Source organism: Glycine soja, chromosome 11 (assembly GCF_004193775.1).
Source record: "Glycine soja cultivar W05 chromosome 11, ASM419377v2, whole genome shotgun sequence".
Classification (NCBI taxonomy): Eukaryota; Viridiplantae; Streptophyta; class Magnoliopsida; order Fabales; family Fabaceae; genus Glycine; species Glycine soja.
In genome coordinates, this window is record NC_041012.1 from 34,868,917 (window position 1) to 34,891,326 (window position 22,410).

A 22,410-nucleotide genomic window follows, 5' to 3' on the forward strand; every position below is an offset into this window, starting at 1 on the left:
TTTATTTCAATTATTACTGAAAGTGAGCAATGGGAAATACAATCAATTGAATAAAGATATAGTGCCTTTGTCAAATAGAGGAAAATGGAATTTAAGAAAATGACATTTCATTCTTGCTCCTTAGGCAAGTCTAATCACCGACAAATTGTGAAAACCAACTCACTAAGGAAAATTAAATGAGCATGGCACCGCTACATTCCAACATAAAACTCGTTACAAAATGGACAAATGAAACGGACACGGATTCAGTAACTTTGAGAAACGAAAACGGTGACTTCCCTCATTTTTTGTTAAGTGGTCCGTAACTTAAATAATGATTAATGAAAAAAATAAGGAAAAGTATGATTCCATGTGGTCATCCAAGAGCTGGCCACATTCAACATAATTACATGTCCTCTTTAGGACTGAGTTTTCTTAGTTCTTCCTAAAAAAAGTAAAAACAAATAACTAGGAGCTAGAAATATAGCATTTTAACCGAGTGATTTCAGAGATGGTCATCCCATGGTAAAGCTAAACTACGAGAGAATCATAAGATTTACTAAGCCAACATACAATTACTTATAAATTAACTTTTGGCACCTAGTCCTCGCGACTTTGGAAGCCTAACAGCACTCAACGGAGTGGTAATGCCTTGTGATTCTCTACCTAATCCCGTGCCTTCCACAAAGCCCATCTTTGCCATCATCTTTGATCCAAAGCCTTTAGTGTGTTTTTCAAAAGCACCAACATTAGAAGATTTGTTTGGAGCTGGCTTAGCCGGGCTGTTGGAGAATTCTACACCCACACCAAGTGATTTAGCACCAACTCTTGAAGATTTGTTCCTAGCTGGCTCAGCTGAATTGTTGGAAAATTCTACACCTAAACCAAGTGATTTGGGCCTTTGAATAACCTCAATAGGTTGTGCCATACCTTGACCATTTTTCCCCAATCCTGCTCCCTCCGTGTATCCCATTTTAGCCATCATTTTTGAACCAAAACCAGTAGTGTGTTCTTCAAATGAACCTATATTAGCAGAGCTGGTGACACCATTCCTATTAGTCTCTTCAGCATCAACTGTAACCTGTACAGTTTCTGAATGGATTAAGCCACTTGATACAAATGACACAGGCTGATTAGCATATGAACCCTTTTGTCCACTCCCTTTCTTGTCCTTCACTTTATGGCTTCCTGAGTACTTGTTCTGGGCAGATTGAGGTTCTTGGAATCTAAAATCATTCCTTTTAGCATTTTTCTTTCCCAGTCTTCTGTCTCCACTCACAGATTTCTTATTCACATAGTCAGCCACGGAAAAATCGGCATCCTCATCATCAACTCCCAACAACTGAAGTTCGTATAACAGTCAGTCTCAACTATAGAAAGTTAAAGAATAGATAATTCCAAATATGTAATAAGTAAAAAAAAGCTTAGGTTTTAAAAGAAACATCAAATCATTGAAAGATCAAAAAGCTTCCAGTAAATATTTCAAAGTTTCAATGAATTGGGCAGTAACAATGAGAAAAAGGAGAGGATGGGCCACTCTGTATCTCAAGGACATGGATGAAAATAGGAGGAAAAGTGTAAATGTTATTCAATGCATAAATAATTTTCAAGATGTCAAACAGAAACACTACAGAACCTTTTCCAGGCGCTGTCTACCACTTGAAGATGGCATGGATGTAGACTGCGTTCGCATCACTGTCACAAATCTGAAACCAAAGTTCCAGGCTAAATTTATTAAATTTACATTCCCAAACATTTTTAATTCTATAAATATGAGAAGATCATCATCACCTTTTTTTGCCAGATCCTTGGCTGCTACTCTGCAATTGATAAATTGCTGCTAATTGTTGTATCTATATTCATTGAGAACCCATATCAATATGAGAGCAATATGGTATTTAAACATTTATGAACCCAGCTGTTATACCAAAGCAAAAACAAATAACATACAACTGTTCTCTTAGACCAAATCAATGGTTGTGACTTGTGGGGAATGTGCAGAATTCTTGAAAGACAGTAAATGTAACAAGAGCATGACAAATTAAATATGGCTTTACCATGCCAAACTGTTTGAATGTTCCAAACTTGTTATGTCACTGATGTGACTTCCCCAAATCACTCAAGATTAAACCATGATTCAAACGCTGAATCCTTTCATGAATATTTTCTTACAAACCCCATTTTTTTTATGAAAAATCTATTTGACAAGAACAAGGCACTGATGAGTAATTATTGGTGTGCTTATGCATTTTAAACAGCAATAGTTCTAGGCCATACAATTTAGGACATTCGTGAGAGAAAAGGTGTACAGACAGGAAACACACCTGTGAACAATCCCGAGAATGCATAGGCTGAAAAGAGAACATATCCACTTGCTCCAAAACAATTTTTTCTAATTTCTAGAATTCAAAAAATAAAAATTGAGATAAAGTTAGATAGAGATGTGAGTGTCAAGAACAATTTGAATTTTGAATATTCATACACTTCCTCATCTAAGTACAACATGGTCAACTTTGAAAAGATACAGTTACACTCAACAAAGAATGGTATGATTTAGTATATATAGAAATAGATCACAAGACTTGGATAATGTGTAAGGAAACGAAATTTGAGATGCACAGGCAAGGTAGAAGATGACTATGGGACACTCATTCTATATATCATTGCAGATGAAAAATAATTAATTTTGTATCCCATACCGAATTAATTTTCTCAAGATCAACCCCACGATGCAGCATTCTTTCCCTGCGCTTTACAGCAATCCTTTCTTTACGAAGTTTCTTTTTTTCACCTGTATAGAATCTGTGTAAGCAAAAATGAAGTGACAGAAACTCTTTACTATTACTATCTCATCAAACTTAAAGAATAAATGAATGAACACACACACACAACCATTTCCAGTTTCAAACTCCATGGATGTGAAATCCCCATAAGACTGTACCCCGATTCCATCAACCTGGATATTTTTACCAAAAAGTATTCATGGAACTCAAAGTGCATCAAATTGAAGATACACAAATGAGGAATTCCAGCAACACACTCTCCGACACTCTTCTATTGGTTGAAACTCATGTGAATCCCATTAGTTTAGGAATGGGACTCACCAAATAGAGAATGGGACCTACATATTTAGTGGAACCCACATGAATTTCACCCAATATGATAGAGCATGTTGAAAAGAAACTGTTAGAGAATATGTTACTAACATTCCTCTGCACAAATTAAGCATGCAATTGTTTTCAAACAAGTTTTTGTCTGGACCCACTTTGACTGGTAAATTCAATTCTTTTGAGAATTTGAAAAGTAGAAGTAAATTCAGTGAGGACAGAGAGATTTACTTAAACTAAAAGCTTAGAACTTAGACAACAAAATTGAATCTTTAACATGTGTGAATGTGTGATAGCAGTACCATGAATTCTTTTGGAAGCTTTACTCTTCTGAGCATGTGAAGGCCAAGATTGAGGGAATCGAGGAACATGCTTCTTTCTAGCAGAGATGGATCTTGGATCCTTTTCCAACATTAGGTCTTCCAAAGCTAAAGGTCCAGAACCTACAGAGCGTTTCTTCCATGGTTGAGCTTTCTTCATGCCATATTCCCTGGAGGCTTCTTGAAGGACAAAGCCACTCAACTTCTCCAATGCCTCGTCATAGCAACTGCTGGAAGAACTATCATCATTTGACTCATCCAAAACAGGTTTTAGCAACCATTTTGCTTCCATGATGTTGTCACTACCACCAACTCCTTCCAAATAATCTTCCACAACCTCTTCATTAATGTCTGAATCACTATCAGATGAGTATTCAGAGTCATTGGTTTCAGATGATCCAAGTAACTCTTCTGGCTCAGAAGACGCAGAGCTGTCCTCATCTGGTGAGTCTCCGTCATTATATTCATCACTTTCATTATCCGAGATGTCCTGAGTGTATAATTTAAGACCTCCAATTGTCAGAAACCCTGAATTTCTCTCAGCAGACACATTTGATGGCAAGTCTTCTGCCATCTGATTGGTTAACTCACAATCCATACCCTCACCAGAATCAGCATCCTTCTCAAATGGTGATGAATCTAAAACTGGAGTTGACTGGGGCATCTGTTCAGAAGTGCCAATGCCACTTGGGGTTTTGTCTTGTTCAGCAGGGAAACCCAATCCTCTATGAGAACTGTCACCCAAAATAAAATCTGCATCATAAGTGTACCTATATTTCACATTGTTGGGTTTTGAAGGAGGTGTTTGGTCTATATGAGCAATAATTTGACCCTTCTTGGAGTCTGCGAAAACAAAAGGTTGCAGCTGATTTAAATTACTATCTTCACCATTGTTCCCAATCCCAGCACATGCAACCTCCTGGTAATATGTCATTAAACATAAGTTACTCTGAAGCAACTACAAACATAGTTCATCTGATCTTATGAAATTAAATCCATACACAACCAGAGACACATGATGAAAATATTCTGAACGATAAGTTAAAAGATGAAGAATATAATTTTCAGCTATTCATGAAGATGTAGATATTGACTGTTGACAATATCTTCCTCCATGATACTTGTGTGGATGAGTAAATTGACTCACAAACTTATGCATACACTTTGTGAGAGTTCAAATATTTGGTTAAGTAACACAATCCATTTTGCTTGCTTATGAAAACAAGAAAAATCGCTTCACCCATCAGGTATCCTAACCTTAATTAAATTTACACAGGCATGTATAACGAATGCAAAGGCAGAACAAGTAAAAACATAATGAACAAAATAGATATGCAATGTTCCATTTTATAAGGAAAAATCATAAAGCTAACAGCTTTAATGGGCACGACAAACCTGAACATCAAATGAAGGATAATTGTATCGAATAGTAGCTCCCAAAGATTTCGCAAACCCACTTTTAGATACAGAGCCTTCACCTCTACGATGGCTCCCAGATTTGTTATTGGATCCAGAACTTCTCCCTGCAAAAGAAAATCCAAAACAAAACATAGAAGCACCCAAATTCAAAAATTTATCATGTTGTAAGAAAAAAAAAGGAATTTTGATAAAATAAAATAACTTTTATGTTGTCATCTGCACCTGGAATTTGGGTAGGGGAAGGGAGATGCCAATCAGACAAGAAACCGCCTTCGACGAACAATGCAGTTTTAACATCCGAACCTCTTTTTCGAGATTTAGGAATGCCGCTGCCACTGCTGTTGTTGGATTTTCTGTTTCCACCTTTTGATCTTCTGTTCCCACCTCCCATGATTGTTTGCTTCGAGTCAGTGATCAACAACAATTGCGAATCGTACTGTTTTTTTAGATGCAGCAAAACAGAAGGAGAAGGAAGGAATTGCAGGACCCACCCACCCACATATGTGTACCTGGGTTTGACCCGATCCAATAGGATATTCCCTCTCCAAATCAAAATATGCTTATATACCACTCGTTTCGTGGTTTATGGTTGGGCCGAGCTTTCAGGCCCAATTCAATCGCACCAATTGCAAAATAATAAATAAATTAAAAGAAGAATAACAGAGATGCCAGTGTTGGACTTTGACTAAAAAGAACGTGTCGCCCAAGGAAACAATGTATATTCGAGATTTGACTCTTAAATAAAAGATTATAATTAGAATATTAATAAAAATGATTAAATGTAATTTTGGTATTTGTATTTTGTTCAATCCTGTAATTTTAGTCATTTCATTTTAAAATAAAAATATTTGATACCTTCTGTATTTTAAAAAATCAATAATTTTAGTTTCCTAATTTCAAAATTTGGTCTTTTATTTTAAAAAATTCACAAATTTGATCCCATATTTACAAAAAAATCACAAATTCTTGTATTTCCCATTGTGGATGGTACATGAATAGTCAAGTATTACAGGTAGTCATTAGATTTCGGGCAAGATTTTTTTATTTCTGAAATCTGCAATGGGTCATTTATTTTCTTCACCAAAAACAAATCTGCAATGGGCCTGGTCCTTCATATACTCCCCGGCTATAAAATAATCCAACTAAGAACGACCTTATAAACAATTTTGACTTGGCACGATCACAAATAAATTTACCTCAGTTAAGCTTGTTGGCATCCTCGGACATTTCATACTCTTGTTTTCAATATGATAATAATAATTTCGAGTAAGTTATCAGAAACCACAGAATAGAGATATCCCTCTATGTGCAAAATGTATTTTTCGCTCCCTCGATCACTCCATTAAGTTTATATTTTATTTTTAGGTGGAGGTCGTTGTAGAAATTTGGGTAGAAAATTGGTATGCTTTTCCTACAAGCACTGCATTATTCCCCTCCAACTGTCTTCATTTTAATTTAACGCGTATTATTCTCTAAGAAGTTTCCTTAGAAAACTAATTCAAACCAGTTTTTCTTTCTTCCTCGTTTAATTACAATCTTAAGCAATCAAGGCTATATACTATACCACTTCTAGTTAGTCTGGAATTGGCTCCAACATCATGGAGAACAACATTAAATACAATTAAAAAAATCTTCAGAGAGAGCGATGTGTGGAATTACAATAGTTCTTTATTAAATTCAGTTTTGATAAAGAAAATCATTTAAATAAGGAACTTTATTATCTCTAAAGAGCTAAGTACGGAAGAGGTCAAAAAGAAGATTCAATCTTGGAGCACCAATGAACAATTGCTTGTTGGCAAAGTCTATAAATACATTAGAGGTGTCAAACCTACTATTAGTTGGTGTTCTATTATATAGAACCCAGCAATCCCCCCTAAGATGTCTTTCATTTTGTGGCTTGCTAAAAGAAATCGGTTGCTTACTCTTGACAAAGTTGCTTTTTTGAACAAGGGTTCTTTCTGTCCTTTATGTTCAAATGAGACTGAGTCAAGTGCTCATTTGTTCTTTTCTTGCAGGAAATCTCTCCAAGTTTGGGTTCACATCCTTGATTTGGCTCCTTTTCACAGGTGTTTCACTTCTTTATAGCGCATTACTGACTTTTTAATTAGAGACAGATCCACATCAGGTGTTCAAGGAAAATTACGTTGTCTGTCTATAGCAATTACAGTCTACTGCATCTGGCTGTCTAGGAACAAGCTGATTTTTTAAGATTATCAATTTTCTGTAATAGAGGTTATTAGCAAGATTAAGTTTCTTATGTATAGACAAGCACACCTGTTGCATTTGTTTTAGCATCTTGATATAAGTCTTTTTGTATTAGGGAGGCTTTTGATTTTCTCTAGCTGCGGGGTATGCCCCGTTTATTGTTGTATCATTTTGGGTTTAATATAATTTACATTCCCCCCCCCCCAAAAAAAAAAATCTTCATGATATTTGATCATTTTTAAGCTCGTCTTTAGTATACCTAGAAACAAGGTGTCTAGTTAAGTGTTAAGTAGTTGCGATCTGATAGAACTACTAACTCTACAATAATCCTCTTGGTTGTAAAAAAAAAAAAAGATAATAGATACTAAATCCGTTTTGTGTTATATATTTTTATTTTATTTTTATTCTTTAATATTTTTTAAATGAATTTTGTCTGAAAATATAAATACATCCTGATCTGATGATTTGAGCTAGACATACTTGAATTCAGTTGAGTTGGCTATTTGTTTCAAAAGAATTCTAAATCCAAATTGGATCCAAATCAATCATTTTACAATTGAATTGACTTGTCCCCCGCCTTCAAAATTCGACCCAATAAACTCTTATTTTTTTGTTTATAAGCAAGAAACAACACAGGGACAGAATATGCCAATGGCATAACAAAAACCACTGCCGTCAAACGAATCTCACTTCCACCATATGATGCTTCCTTGTAATGTGAACCTCAAAACAAAACCATCCGATAATACCAAGGAGCATAAATTGAGTCTATGGCCAAGTAACAGTGACCTGACCACCTCGTACGTTGCCCCAATCCGCTATTCACGAAGGACTCCAAAACTAAACCCATAGAAAAGTGCAACCAAAGCCACAACGTATATAACTCAAACACTCCAACTCAGAATGAAAACAAACCTTGCTTTTGGGACCATCCATAATTCCACCTTCATACAGCGAGAAAAAAGAGACCAAATTGTTTTCTAGTCAATCAAATACAAAAAAAAGTCCAAAATGAAAAATTGTTTTATTTGGGGAAGGCAAAAAGAAAAAGGAACGGGTATTGAATAGGTAACCTAAAATAAGTGTCTTGCGGGTAACATTACCCATTTTTTGTTTAACTGTCAGCTACTGACTAATTGATCATAATAACACGTCCTAATATAATGTGTACCTGGTCAAAATATCAATGGTCGTTCCAATCGAATAGGATAAAGTCTCTATCTAATCGATAACATGTAAAAAAAAATTATTTGTCTTTATTTGTCTTTTTGTAATGAGATAAATATAAGTAATCTTATAAATTCTTTTATAATCAAAAGACTTTTCCTGTTTTGGACTGAAGTGTTATCAATTCTCCTAAATTTTTCTTAATTAAAAGTAAAAGTGTACCTAGTCCATGAAGTGGCCTCCCGCAACGCATCAATGTGCCGTTAATTTACCCACAACCAAATTGGCCCATCTGGCTTGCAATATATATTTAATTAACCACCAGCGCATGGTATTATATAAATGCCCATCATTTTGTGCTGAACACCTAAAACACTTTAAAAGGGAGGGTGCACGTTGGCATCATCAAGCTATAAAAGAAAAGAAAAGAAAAAAAGAAGGTTGGAGTTAGATACACACACATCACAAAAAGAAAAAAAAAAAAAGAAGCTACATTGCTTCTTGTTGGAGACATCAAACATGGCAACTGGTGCCACCCCAGATGGATTATTCTGGTCAGTGTATGAAGGGTGCATATCCTGCTACGATAACTGCGTCGAGCGACGACCCTACCACCGTAACTGTGGCTGTGCACTCCATAACAAGTCACTTATTAATTGCACGCACAAGCTTCCAAGGTGTAACAATGTGTCATACCCTATGAGGAGGGCATGGAGTGAAGGAAGCTTGGTCTTGGCAGCTTCTTCTTCTTCTCCTTCTCAAGTTGCAACTGGGGGAAGGCCACAACCAAGTTTGGCAAACGTTGAGGAGGAAAATAAGAATTGCTTTAGTTAAGGTTTGACAATAATTAATATGTTTGATAAAACTCTGTTTTGCTCTTCTTTTCGTTTTATTAGTCTGAATCCGGTTTAGCCGTTTAGGTCTTTTTCTTTTCCTTTCTTTCTCTTTTTGAATTAATAAGTTGATTTGTAGAAAGGTTGTCGACTGTTTGTAACATGCTATTGTGGTTCATGGACTATGGTCGTTTCTTAGCTTCCGTATATGATAATACAACTCAATTTATTGTAAATTGTAATTATGCTCATCGAAATTCTTTGCATATTTGCAATGTATATATGCATGTTCTTCATTAATCTTTTGACGTGAATATTGTGCATATCCTTATTGTTGTTGGGTGGATGGTGTTCCGAATTTTGGGGGCTGGTAGCTAACAATTTCCTTTCTAATAAGCCGCTGCTCTTGGGAATATAGTTGTGTATTGAATATTAGTTCCAAGGTGATTTGTCAATTTGGTTTAGATTTCATCATATCAGTATCAACCGAAAGCTGCATTCAAAATCGTGATCCAAGAAAGAATATTTACATAGTTTCGAGGTTCTTATCAGCGTCATCAATTATGTAATCTTCGTTTCTTTTATAAAAAATAAGTTATAAAATATTTTATATTATAACTTGTTTCTTAAAGATAGAAATGAATGTTATGGTATATAATAATAGTATCCAGAACCCCTCTTGCGAGATGGATGGATCATAATCATGCGGCTAACCGCTGCATCCAAACTAATACTAATAAATTATTATTGTGCACAAATGATAGAACTGCCCTTCTAAGTGCCGAAGAGTATATTAGTTAATTGCTTAAGTTTGTTATAATTACGGATGATAAATCAAAATCGCTGTCATTGTAGAGTTTGAAGAATCTTCAAACTGCCAGATCAATTCATCACATGGGATGGTCGGATGCTGGCTTGCAATTTCAAATGGAAACAATGAATTAAATTTGTGCATGATTAAATAAAACACCATTATATTATAATAATTGATAATTAAATATCTATCTGTCCTGTGAGATATGGGTGAACTAAGAGACTAGAAAGACAAAAGGAAAAAGAGACAAGGGCCTACACACGTGAACCGTGAAAACAATCAGGATACAGAAAATACCAGATGGCAGCTGGATTGAGAATGTAGTTCTATGGAATTGGTTCTACACATTGAAAGTGAAACTAAATGTCCCTTTTCAGACCAGAGATGTATTCTATTTTAAGGGTCATGCTAATTAAATAAAAAAGAGCATTGGTCAATGAATCAATAGATAAAAAGTTTTAATTTATTGTTGAAATTGCCCTGAAAATAACTTATTAATATCCGAAATTATTAGATAGTCTTAGAGACTTGACCATAACTAGTCCATAGTTTCAATAAATATTTATATAATACATATTTAAAATTTAAAATTTAGAGAGAAAAAATAATAATACTTAACACAGGTTTGGATCGGATTTTGTGATCCTTGTTTTGAAACATTTTCACCTCCAAAACTCTCGAATGACGCAGAAGCAAATATTTTTTGCTTCAACTTGATCCACGTCGAAGCCAACAAACACCAACCCAAACAGGCTATTATGTGTTATGTGAATATTTGGAGGAACTATGATAATATAAAACTATATAATAATTTCTCATACCTTCGTATTTTTTCAATAAAAACTTTTTTCTGGTTAGCATTTTCCATATTTTAAACATCTACAATACAATGAAAGTAACTCTCTAGTTACATAATTTTTTTAAAACTCAAAACCTTATTTGACAAAAATTCAATATGCCTCTCCTTTGCTAAATCGTGCGTTGATAATCATAGAAACAAGAGTTGTTTAGATTAGTATAATAAATCATTCCAACTAATTATTTTTGCACAAAACGTAAAGTTCAAGCAGAACCTCCATGTCCTTTCAATTGATATCCTGCATAAAACACACATGATAACGAAAAATAAAAATAATTTTTCTGCTTGACCAAATTTAATTTGGTCGGGAACGCTTCGTAAACACTAAAATTGAAAGAATGTTCTGTAACAGAATGCCACCAGGAACCAGCTGGACATTCTCGAATCCTATTCTCAATTTGCAGTAAAGAAGTGAATACTACTAGATATGGATTATACCATTTAATTTTGTAATATACAGAGAATAACATATGAACTTCGACTAATTATTTATTTTGGCTTTGTGTAGTTGATTTTTTTCCTCCTTTCTTACCAATACAGAGATTTCATACAATTATCATTATTTTTAGTTCCATAATGGCACATACCTCTTTCAAACCACACAAACACTTAGTATCTACAATTCCACCACAAATCAGCTCCAATCTGATGCTTAAAGTTTTCTAATAAATAGCCATGTACCAAAAGATCCCGATTTATGGCTTATCCTGAGATAGTTACTACTTACAACTCACATTAACATTTTTCCTATTATGACTTGCCATTCATTTGGATGCAAAGAAGAAAACAGTCAACCATCAATGATCAAACCTTTTGAAATTTGGAATAAGTATTAGTATCTTACAAGTTACAACCACCATTATCATGGACTTGCACAATAGTATCTGAAAAACAGAACATTGAGTGCCACTGCCCCATTTTGACTTGGTAATTAAAGTAACGTTAAAGATAATAGAACTTTCCCTACCTAGAAGACATCGCTCACCTCAGTATTTTAATAAAGTTAACCAATTTTTTTGGAGAATTCTATAGCTAGAATGAAAATAGCAAAGGTGAACTACAAGACAAAGAGAGGTAGGTGGGATTGAAGAACACATAAAAGAGAGGCCAAACCACTAACTTGTCCCTATGTGGCTATTTCCCTAGTGATGTATGTCTTGTGCAACTGTCTATTTCAGTTTTTCCAATTTTACAGAAAAGAATAAATACAAATTTACTTTCCTCCTCTTGATTTCTTCATCCCGTTCCACACACTATATGATATACATATAATATAAATATATGATGTTTGAGAAAGCATGGCAACATCATCACCAACAGAATGGCCACTGGAGCATGTCAAATGATGTTTCAGTGTGTCTTTGAGGGAAGCTTTTGATTGCATGACATGGAGATTGAGCGAAGGCCATACCACAAAAATTGTGGCTGTGCATTGCACAACTTGAATGATGGTATTTGCTCCAAAGCCTGTCCTCAGCAAAGATATATTTCATTTAGAAAGAAAACTTCATGGACTGATTGTTGCATGCATACAACAGCCTCCAAATTTTATTCTCGATCTTTTCTTTCTAAAACAAGACAATGACAAATAGGGAGTAGGTCCCTCTGTGGCTCTGTGGAGTGAACCATACAGTTCTCTTAGAATGCTTAATGTGGTTACAAGGAAATGGTTAGAAAGTGAGAAGTTATTTTGTTTACTTCTGTTTTCAAGCCATCGATGCTGCTCGTGATAATAAATTAATAACACAATCAAGGAGTAAGGGCAGGAGTTCCTTCTTGCTACATTTTTCATTTTCTAAGTTGTGTTCAATTTCATGCAAAGATTAATGTATCTGCTTTGCCTTCTGAAATCACACGGCAATTTCTGTAAAGTGTACACAATGCTTATGACTTCATTGGTGATTGGTTGCTACAGCAGGATATAAACTAACTTTCAAAAGAGAGATGCTCTTTTTCTATTAGTAAAATTTACTGAAAATTACAAATTCCTGTAGTTCCTACCATTTTAGACCAAAAAAAAAAAACTATTCAAAATAAGGAACTCTTCAGGCTAAATATTGTAATAGTGTAACTTAATTTAATTTACAAGAAATAAATATCTAATTCATCAATCACTATCTAAATCACCTTTTCTATGTATAAAACTATTTAAATCATATTGTACATTCTACTAAGAAGAGAAATAAAAAAGTAATAAGATAAATGCTAAAAATATTTTCTTTTTTAAAAAAAATTATGATTGGTTAAAACTTATTAAAAATCATAAATTTTTAGTAAATCTCACTTCTAAATTAATCAGAAGAGAGTTATTACAATAATTTTTAAAAAATTTCAGTCCATAAAAAAAAGTGTTAGAAAGTAAAAAAGAAAATTGTGCTGAAAGCAATATTGCTATCAAAGCAATTGCCTTTGTAGTCGATTCCGAACGGGTTGCTTCCGTGGTACAGTTGCTAGTTGAAGCAACATTGCTTTACATTATTAAATTAATAAAAAAGAAAGTATTTAATTATTTAAAGTTGTTTGTCATTAATAAAAACATTACTTTGAGATTAAAATATTATTGGAGGACCCATTAGAAGCAACTAAAGAGAGTTATTTTATTGTAAAAATTTATTGTTTAAATTATTTGTATTGAAAAACAAAAATGATGTACGTGTACACGTGAATCTCATTGTAAGTAACTATTGTGAGTTGCTGCAATATAGATGTTCTGACATTTCTCAAGTAATTATAAAGCACTATCTTACAAAAGAAAGGTTAAAAGTAAATTATGATAAATATTTTAAAAATGAAAAGAATAAAATATAATAAACTAAAATTTGAATATCATCTCACAAAATGCTACAAACAATTAAAATAAATTTGTTTATCAAACACTGATGATATGATGAAACAAGTTTATCAACTAATAGAAAAAATTAGTAACTAACTTCAAATACTTAGAATGTATTTAGCCATTAAAAAATGTTATAAAGTTTATAAACCCAGGCTCTATAATTCCTAGTCGAGGGCAAAAAAAGAAAAATCAATTTATGGGAATTTCCCAACGATGACGCACAGCAAAACAACGGTGGCAGCCCTTCTAGAATTGACAGATATATAAGACATCCCTTTGAAGCAGACTATATGTTAAAACATGTCTGTGTCGAAAAACCAAAATCAAATTAGTATGAACAAGCCAATGGAAGAATGAACTTGTGTGGAACTAAAATCCTACAAATGCCCAAAAGCTGCCTAGGAAGAAACATTAGATGTCCTCATTTCCCTCACTACTACTTTTGGCACCTAGAGGCAAATTTTCTTCGGGTTTCTCCATGGCAACTAACACTATTTTTCTCTCTTGATTGCATTCACAAACTAGACAAATTTAGGTTGCATCACAAAGAATTTTTGTTGGTAACGCATCATAAAGAAATTGTATTCACATCAAATAAATTTGTTCACTTTTTATGCAAGATACAAAGAAAGAAAAAAAAAACAAATAAAAAGTGTTTGATAAGAAAAAAGATGTAATAGAAAAAAAATACTCACAGAAAATACAATTAAAAAATGTTATAAATATAATAGAATTCTACGTTCGAATACACTTACCAACTCACTTTGTTTTACACTTCTAAAATATATGAATATTACATTTGCATCTTTTCTTATATTAAAATTTAAAGTTCTTTGATAGAGTAGACTGTATGACACTTTACTCTATCAGTCAATTTTTCATTAAAATTTTGTTATTTCATTAACAAAATATGACCAAATTATCCTTTATTTATAATCTCCTCAGAGATGCAACTGTTACGTTGCCGTCCCTTCTTTTGTTAAAAATTTAAAACAGTAAATCAGATTCCATGCCTAAACTTTTTCACCCGACAAGGCCAGGCACCATAAAAATTTTGCTTTCGAAATTTGAACTACAGCATATCGAGTTGAGTTACAACTCAGTTTTTAACAAAATTCAAAGCATCATTATTATTGTTTTTATTTAGAGTTGCTCTGACTGGGAGGAGTTACGACATGATAGAAAAATAATAAAAAGAGTTGAAGAATATAGACTTAAGATTAACATGCATTATTATTTTTTTGCTTTCACAAGGAGTATTTTCCAATGAGCATAGATCCTAATTTCCTCCGGAATATGGAAGACAAAAAGGTAGACTCCTCCCATTAAGTTTGCTCCATTCACAAGAGTTGAGAATCAAACCCTCAACTTCTTGCTTAAAAGACGAGTGCCCTTACCACTCACGTCAACCTAAGTTGGCCTTAGAGAGTGTTATACTAATATTATTGTTTACCTATCCTCTTTTGGTCTCTACATCTATATGCAAGCTTACAAATATATCTTTAGGAGTTACTTCAAAAATAACTTTTATTAAGGAGATATTATCGAAAACATGTATTGTGTAAGGCTTGTAAATTTTGAGTTCGGGGTTTTATTTGGTCCATTAACTTCTTTTTTTTCTTTAAGTAATTGAAGTTAAGTCGCCTCGTTGAATTTAACAAATTGGGATATCCTTCGGCGATTGCTTCTAGCACCTCCAATGTTGTTTCCTGGATCTTTTAAGCTTCCAAAACACCTATTCCAAAATGTTAAATTGCATACATTCCAGAATAATATTTCCTTCTGAAAATTATTTCGGTATGTAATTTTATATTCTGAAATAGGAGCAAGAAACAATTAGGTAGGTGCAGGAAGTAATTGTCGTAACCTTTTAGGAAACTATGTTAGATCCAACCTTTATTTGTGTTAAGACACTACACTTCCTTTTTATGTAACATCTTTCTTTTGCGTTTTGTTTTTCTTGTGTCAATTTTCCAAAAATTATTCTCGTACTTGAGGCTGAATTTAACATTTCAAAAAAAAAAAAATTCAAAAGCGTGTAAAAACATTTCTGGAAATTACTCATTTCCAGAGATTAATTTCCAAAAATATTCTTATATACTTCTGAAAATTAAATTTTAGAACTGTTAAAATTTTATTATACTTACAGAAAGTAAATTGCGAATCATTTCCCCCCTTTCCTCTTTCATTTTGTAAACCTCACTCAATAAATGGCTTCAAGATCTTCATTTACAAGCTCTACTTATTATTGTGAAGGCAACGATGCAGACGGAGGCTGTGCTTAGATGGTTCGCTTCCCATCGGATTCCAAAAGTTGATCCTCGAAGTTGACTTTTCTATAACATTGAGAATTTTACTACAGATTGGATGTGTGAAGTTGCTTTCATAATTTATAGTGATAGTTCCTTTGTGTGCCATGTGATCCCGTGAAGGCAAAACATGAGATATTTTTAATCAAAATTAGAGTTTTTTTTTTTTTACCATTGTTGCGAAATTTTGAACTTTTTCATGACTATTTTTGTTAAACCTATCTATCAATTTTAATAATTATTTTTTTCTTTTCAATCAAATTTTTAATCCAGAAGTCTTGAACTTTAAATGTTACTTAAAAGATTTGAGTTCGATTTCACTTTAATAATAAATATTAAATTGGTAATCAAAATATTATAATCTTTATCCCATTATAATTGTAGAAAACAAATATTTTTAAATAATTGTCATTTTAATTTTTTAATATAATATTAAATATTTTTTTCATTTATATCTCTTATGATATGATGAAAATAATAATAATAATAAATTTAATTTTATAAAATTCTTATTTTTTTTATTTATTTATTAATTTTTCTTCATAAACAACTTAAGATAAAAGTATAATACAATGAACAAAGTAAAATATATGTATTTTGTGTCATGCAGAGGATGGATATATCTAAATTAAATTTCAATAGTTAAAAATAATATTATTTATTGATAATATATTTTAACTGTATAATATTTGTAATGTAAGATACTAAATACTAATGGAAATAAAATTGCTTAGGTAGAAGAGGATGGTGTTGTTTGATTGAATGGGGGGTGATGGGAACATGGATGATGCATGCAGCAGCGGCATGGATAGCGGGGCCCACAGCGTGTATGGTTAGTAAGAAAAGCCATGTGTACGAAGCTGATTCAGTCCTACTTTATATCGCACTCCTAAATCTTGGTACTACATAAGTGGTCCATGAATCCTGGGAGCGACACGTGTTGGTCGTGGGTGCTGAGGTCGCTGTCGGGTTGGGTAGTGGCCAACGTCGAGTCTGGCCAGTTGTGGGCCTCACTCACTGCCACTAGCGCAGCCTCTCATACGTCCTTTTGGGTTTTTGGGTCCCCTGACACTCACCCATAAACAAAACACACTCTGTTTTACTATTAATACAATAACCTTTTTTACAACGAAAACGATGCCTTTGCCTTCCTCAGCAGCAGTGTTTTTCGATTCCAGAGGGATGGAAACTTGTCACTTCAAAGCATCAAAAGTTTTCCCAAAGCGGTGAAAGAAAGTAAAGTGAATAAATACATACCTGCCACCAACATCCCCAAAACCCCTCCTGCCTCTCCTGGCCCTCTCACTCTAACATTTTGCCTTTCCACCTTGCTTCCTCACCTACTCGCTAAATCATTATTTTCATCACTCAGGTTAAAAAGTAATCATTTCATCTTTTCAAAAAATCAAAATTATAATTTAATTTCTGAATTTTATCAATATTTTTAAGAATCACTTTTATATTACATTATCAAATTTAAAAATTAATTTATCTTTAAATGTCGTATCTTTTGTATATTACGAGATTAAATTAGAATTTTTTATTTTTCAAAAATTAAATTAGTCATCAAAATAATCATATTTGTTTATAAAAAATTGCCTACAACGACTTGTTTTCCGTTCTTGGGCACACAAAAAAATTTCATCATTTTTTTGCTTTTATACACATTGATATATTTATTTTATAATTTTTACTTTTTTAGGCTTTGATTGTCTCAGGATCGGTTCCATTGAATCAATAGACAATCTTTTTTTTTTTATTATTATTATTCTTTTAGCCTCTTCACACCTTAGTCCTCAAGGCCTAGGGCTATGTACCTTTTGACTGACCATGGACTAACCTCATGTGGTAGCTCATCATGTTGGATTCTGACCGACCCGACCCACAACAAGGAATGCATGTCTTAATGCCCTAGTCTATTATCGCCAAAGTTTATCGGGTACAATCTAATCATATCTTGTCACCAAAGAATACAAATAAAACCTAATCATATATTGTCTCTAGGAATCAGGAGGATGTGATCTAATCATATACCACCTTGATAAACTAGTATATACCTCAGGCTAGACCTAACAGTTTTGACAGATTACACATTTTTATGTTTTTCATAGACAACTTTTAACCCTAACCACGGAAGCCCATCCTGAACACTTTTCTTATCAATATATTGATTAATTTTATTGGTGTTAATGTTTCAAACTGTACAAATTAGTAGTTCTGAAATTTGATGCTGCAAATCATATGTCTTGGCGTTGGAAGGAAAAGAGTGTTCATGTATAGAAATACATATTAATGCTCAAATTCATGGTTATTTCAGTAGATAGTTTGGGGATGAAAATTTATTGTACCTCTTGAATTTGAGCTGATTTGATGGGCCAGTTAGTCACCAAGTGTCAAGTTTGATTTATGAATAGCTTGGTACGTGTTTAGCTTAAAGTTTAAAATCATAAATTTGAATTAAAAGAATGTTTTTAACTCAAATTTGATAAATAAAAAAAAGAATTTAGTATAATGTGATTGATGTTTGAAATATTAATTTTTAAAAGTATGTTGATAAAATAAAATTTATATAAACAATACTAATCAAAAGTACCTTTTACTTTATATTTCTCTTATAAAATACATATTAAAAGTACTTTTACTTTAAAAGCAACCTTAATATTGCTATGAGTTAATTAAACTATGTTTACTAGCAAACTTAGGTAAGAAAAGTACTTTGAGAGATAACCAAACATAATAGCAAACTATATAGAGAGAGATAAAATAAAGTATTAACTTTTATGCACAAGAGAGAAAGATACATCGTACAACTTGAATGGATAAAACATGGCCAATCTTGAGGATTTTTCCTTGTTTGGAACACATATCTTAGAAAAAAAAAATCCTTTACTATTTATAGGCGTCGGGTATTTGGAATAGTGAAGACAATTCAGTCTAATTAGTCATTGAAATCAACTTAATATGTTGATAATCATGCCCAATCACAATTACAATGGAATGTGATAGGATTACAAGAGAGTTTATGAAATAACAACAAAAGTGAATTTCTTTGTCAAATTCCAATTCAATTATAACTTGGTCTTTTGTGACGATTAGAACCTAGATGGGAACACGAGGAAATCTAGGGTTAATGTGATATATAGCTTTTAGTATGATACTAGTTACTCACCTGTGCATTTGCACGGGTTGTTATTTTTGGTTTTGTTTGGTATACAAGATGTTATGTATGTTTAGGATAATTTTGTAAAAAAAATTAGAATTTTAAATTAGTTTTTGTTTAAGCAATTTGTTAATAAATTGAAATAGTTCGAGTTATATAATTGTATGGGCATTGTTTTTTTTAAAAAAAAACTGTAATAGTTTTTCAAACTTTGGAATCTAATCTAATTTAATTATAATTTAAATTAAATTATATTACAATGAAATAAGTAAATCATGATAACAAATTTTTTTATTCTGTTGTTATATTTTGGAAAGTTAAACTTGGAAAAATTTATAATTGGTTGATATAATAAATCTCTAATAAATAAAATAAGTAGATGTATTGTTTTGTTGGATATAAAAATATATAATAGCTGTTGTATAATTATGAAGATTGTAAAATTTAATTAAATGATTGGTAAAAATAGCAATTATAGGTATGAATGCAGTAATTGATATTTTAAGAAGGTATGTATAGCAGCAGATAGAACCAAGATAGCATATTATCAGTGGATAGCATATTCAAACCCTTGAAGTACTTACCAAGCAGTGCATTATCAGTGTGCGGAATGGAAAATGCAGTAGAAAAAAAATGAAATAAGTTGCGGTTGTAATTTTGCATTCGGTAATATACTGAAATAAGATGAATGGAAACCCAACAGCTTGTCAATGATTTCTAATCAGAGTCAATATCATCCCAATGCTACTGTTTTCTGATAACTAATTCTCATACTCTTTGATAAGTCCTGAAGTAGAAGGATATCTCATCCCTAGGGTCGAAGTCATTATTTTCCAAGAATTGATACCATGGATTAGTAATACATTGTTGACCAAAGTCAGGATTGTTGACGGTCAACTTCCATTGAAGAGGATGGTCATATTCTGAGTTGAGGCATCAAGATAGGGTAGAGCAGTGGGTGAGAGTACCTAGGTTAGAGATGTAAATGAGTAATAGCATCTAACGATAATAGAAATGACATTGTTTGGTTAAAAGAATGTAATTTTACCAATGGATAAGGGGCAGAGATCATAGCTTGGCTAACTTCTACAGAAAAGGAAGAAGTTATAACAAAAATACATAGTATTGTAATATTTGTCCTATATGTGCAAATTCAAATCGGGTAAATTTTTACTCAAAGTAGAGAAGTAACCTAAAAGAATTGAAAAAATCTATTTAGAAACAAAGCTGAAACAAAACAGTGGAGTGTGAAGGCAATGAGGTAGTATGATAGTTAAAACAACTGGGATTTTCGTTGTGATTCACACAAAGATCAAACAACAAAAGAATAAGGCATGAAGGGACTTACAACGCTGGAACCAGTTGAGGATTGCGAACTCATGGCGATAACGTTGGTTTGATTGATTGCTGCAGATGAACTAAGAGTGTCAAATGCATTTTTTTGTTCTAGCGAGAAGGATTGAGAAAGCAAGTATTGAAATGATGATGACTTGTTGTTGGAGTGGCTCGATAACTGTTCTGCATTGATCGAGAAATGGGATGTGACTCTTCGAACAACATGAAGGCTAAGTAATGATTGAAAGTAGGGGAAATTGGAAAGACGAGTACATTGGAAGCGTGCAATGCAAGTAAATAGGTATGGCTTCAACTTAAGAGGAATTTGTTTCACAGGGAAGCAGGTATTGAAATGATGATGACTTGTGTTTCCAATGTGTGGTAATTGATGGCTGTTGAAATGGCTCGATAACTGTTCTACATTGATTGAGAAGTGGGATGTGACTCTTCGAACAACATGAAGGCTGAGTAATGATTGAAAGTAGGAGAAATTGAAAAGACAAGTAGTTCATTGGAAGCGTGCAATGCAAGTAAATAGGTATGACTTCAACTTAAGAGGAATTTGTTTCATAGGGAAGCAGGTATTGAAATGATGATGACTTGCGTTTCTAATGTGTGGTAATTGACGACTGTTGGAGTGGCTCGATAACTGTTCTACATTGATTGAGAACTAGGATGTGACTCTTCGAACAACGTGAATGTTGAGTAATGATTGAAAGTAGGAAAAGTTGGAAAGACAGGTTCATTGGAAGCGTGCAATGTAAGTAAATAGATATGACTTCAACTTGAGAGGAATTTGTTTCATAGGGAAGGAAGAAGAAAAAAAGTTAAGAATGCATGCAGCTCTAAATTAGATTTGATTTTATTGGGGCAAGTAATTTGAATTTAATTGAGGGCAATATTGTATTTGAGTAAAGAAATAAATCTACTTAGTTTTATTAGAAGGATTTAATATTTTTTTAATTAAAAATATTCTTGCTTTTCGTGAACCATTTAATATGACTGATATATTTTTTGTCAATCTATTATCTATCTATTACTACTATTGTCTTTCAAAATCATGTTACGTAGTATTACCCTTTTGAGATACTTAATATTTTGCTTGAATCATTTACAATTTGCTTAGATTTTCAACATTAAAAAGACTAATGTACTTTAAAAAAATTAACTTTGAAATGTATTAAGGTGTTAAATCAACAAACTTTTAACTTGATCCAATAAAATCATTAAATTATATAAGGTGAACTTGTGAATTAAATATTCCATGTTTAAAATCTATAGAAATAGGCTAATGAATATTGAAATAATCAAAAAAATTGATAAGCCGATATAATTTTAGATTGTTCTACTATAAATAATGAGTAAGTAAAAAAAATAATCAACAACTAATAACAATCATCTACCCGGAACAATTTGGCAAGATGATAAAATGCTCACCTTTTGTCTTTGTTACTTTTATTTGCAGGAAACCAAAATCGCCTTTCCCACTCAAAGGACGATCTCTAAATGCAAAACGTATCTGATTAGAGAAGTGAAACCAGTAACAGAGATCAATCAAAATAAAAGGAGACAGAGAAAAATATGTAGGTAAAAACATGGAGACCCATTTCATTCTTGTGAAGCTCCGAGCCATCTATCTATCTATCTGCACGAACATAAATTTTCTCTCTCTTCTCTTACTCTCTCTGATACGTGTAGGATATTCTGTTTTTGAGGAGCGCAAAGACAAAGAGAGTAAGAGGAGTGAATGTCCATGGCAAAGACCATAAAACCAAGAAACTTAACACGTATCAACAAATTAAGCAAGAGCAAAAATGCGATTTCCTAGCCTATTCCTTTTATTAAGTTATATTAGATATGAGAGAATGTACTGCACCCCTTTGCGGGTTTAGGACTTTAGGAGTCTCAACTGTCAACTCTATGAGATCATATATCATTTTGAGGATTTTTTTTCTCAATTCAAGAACTCTCAGTATATTAAAGGGATCAGCACCAACTTTATCCAATTAAATTGATTTTAATTACTTATTATATCATTTATTATATTGATCACTTCTCTTTCATCTT

The 22,410-nt window shown here is 32.8% G+C and overlaps 1 protein-coding gene and 1 long non-coding RNA gene across 2 annotated transcripts; both read right to left on the reverse strand.

The window, feature by feature from the left end:
- Positions 1-283: 283 nt before the first annotated feature.
- On the reverse strand, positions 284-5,360 carry LOC114376170. The gene is made up of 8 exons (XM_028334135.1): positions 5,048-5,360; positions 4,802-4,929; positions 3,389-4,325; positions 2,679-2,770; positions 2,304-2,378; positions 1,771-1,832; positions 1,616-1,685; positions 284-1,321 (listed from the first exon to the last, which is right to left on the reverse strand). Exons 1-8 carry the CDS (start codon positions 5,214-5,216, stop codon positions 566-568), a joined length of 2,289 nt encoding a protein of 762 aa, XP_028189936.1. The 5' UTR covers positions 5,217-5,360; the 3' UTR covers positions 284-565.
- A 14,271-nt stretch (positions 5,361-19,631) lies between these two features.
- On the reverse strand, positions 19,632-20,684 carry LOC114373819. The gene is made up of 3 exons (XR_003658468.1): positions 20,357-20,684; positions 20,057-20,094; positions 19,632-19,976 (listed from the first exon to the last, which is right to left on the reverse strand). It is a non-coding gene; the product is annotated as an uncharacterized LOC114373819 (long non-coding RNA).
- Between the last annotated feature and the right edge of the window lie 1,726 nt (positions 20,685-22,410).

Coding starts and splice junctions, on each gene's coding strand:
- LOC114376170 (XM_028334135.1), bottom strand. CDS start 5,216: ATGGGAGGTGGGAACAGAAGATCAAAAGGTGGAAACAGAAAATCCAAC. Junction 2,379..2,678: donor ATCTTGAGAAAATTAATTCG/GTATGGGATACA, acceptor TTTGAATTCTAG/AAATTAGAAAAAATTGTTTT. Junction 1,322..1,615: donor GTAGACAGCGCCTGGAAAAG/GTTCTGTAGTGT, acceptor TACGAACTTCAG/TTGTTGGGAGTTGATGATGA.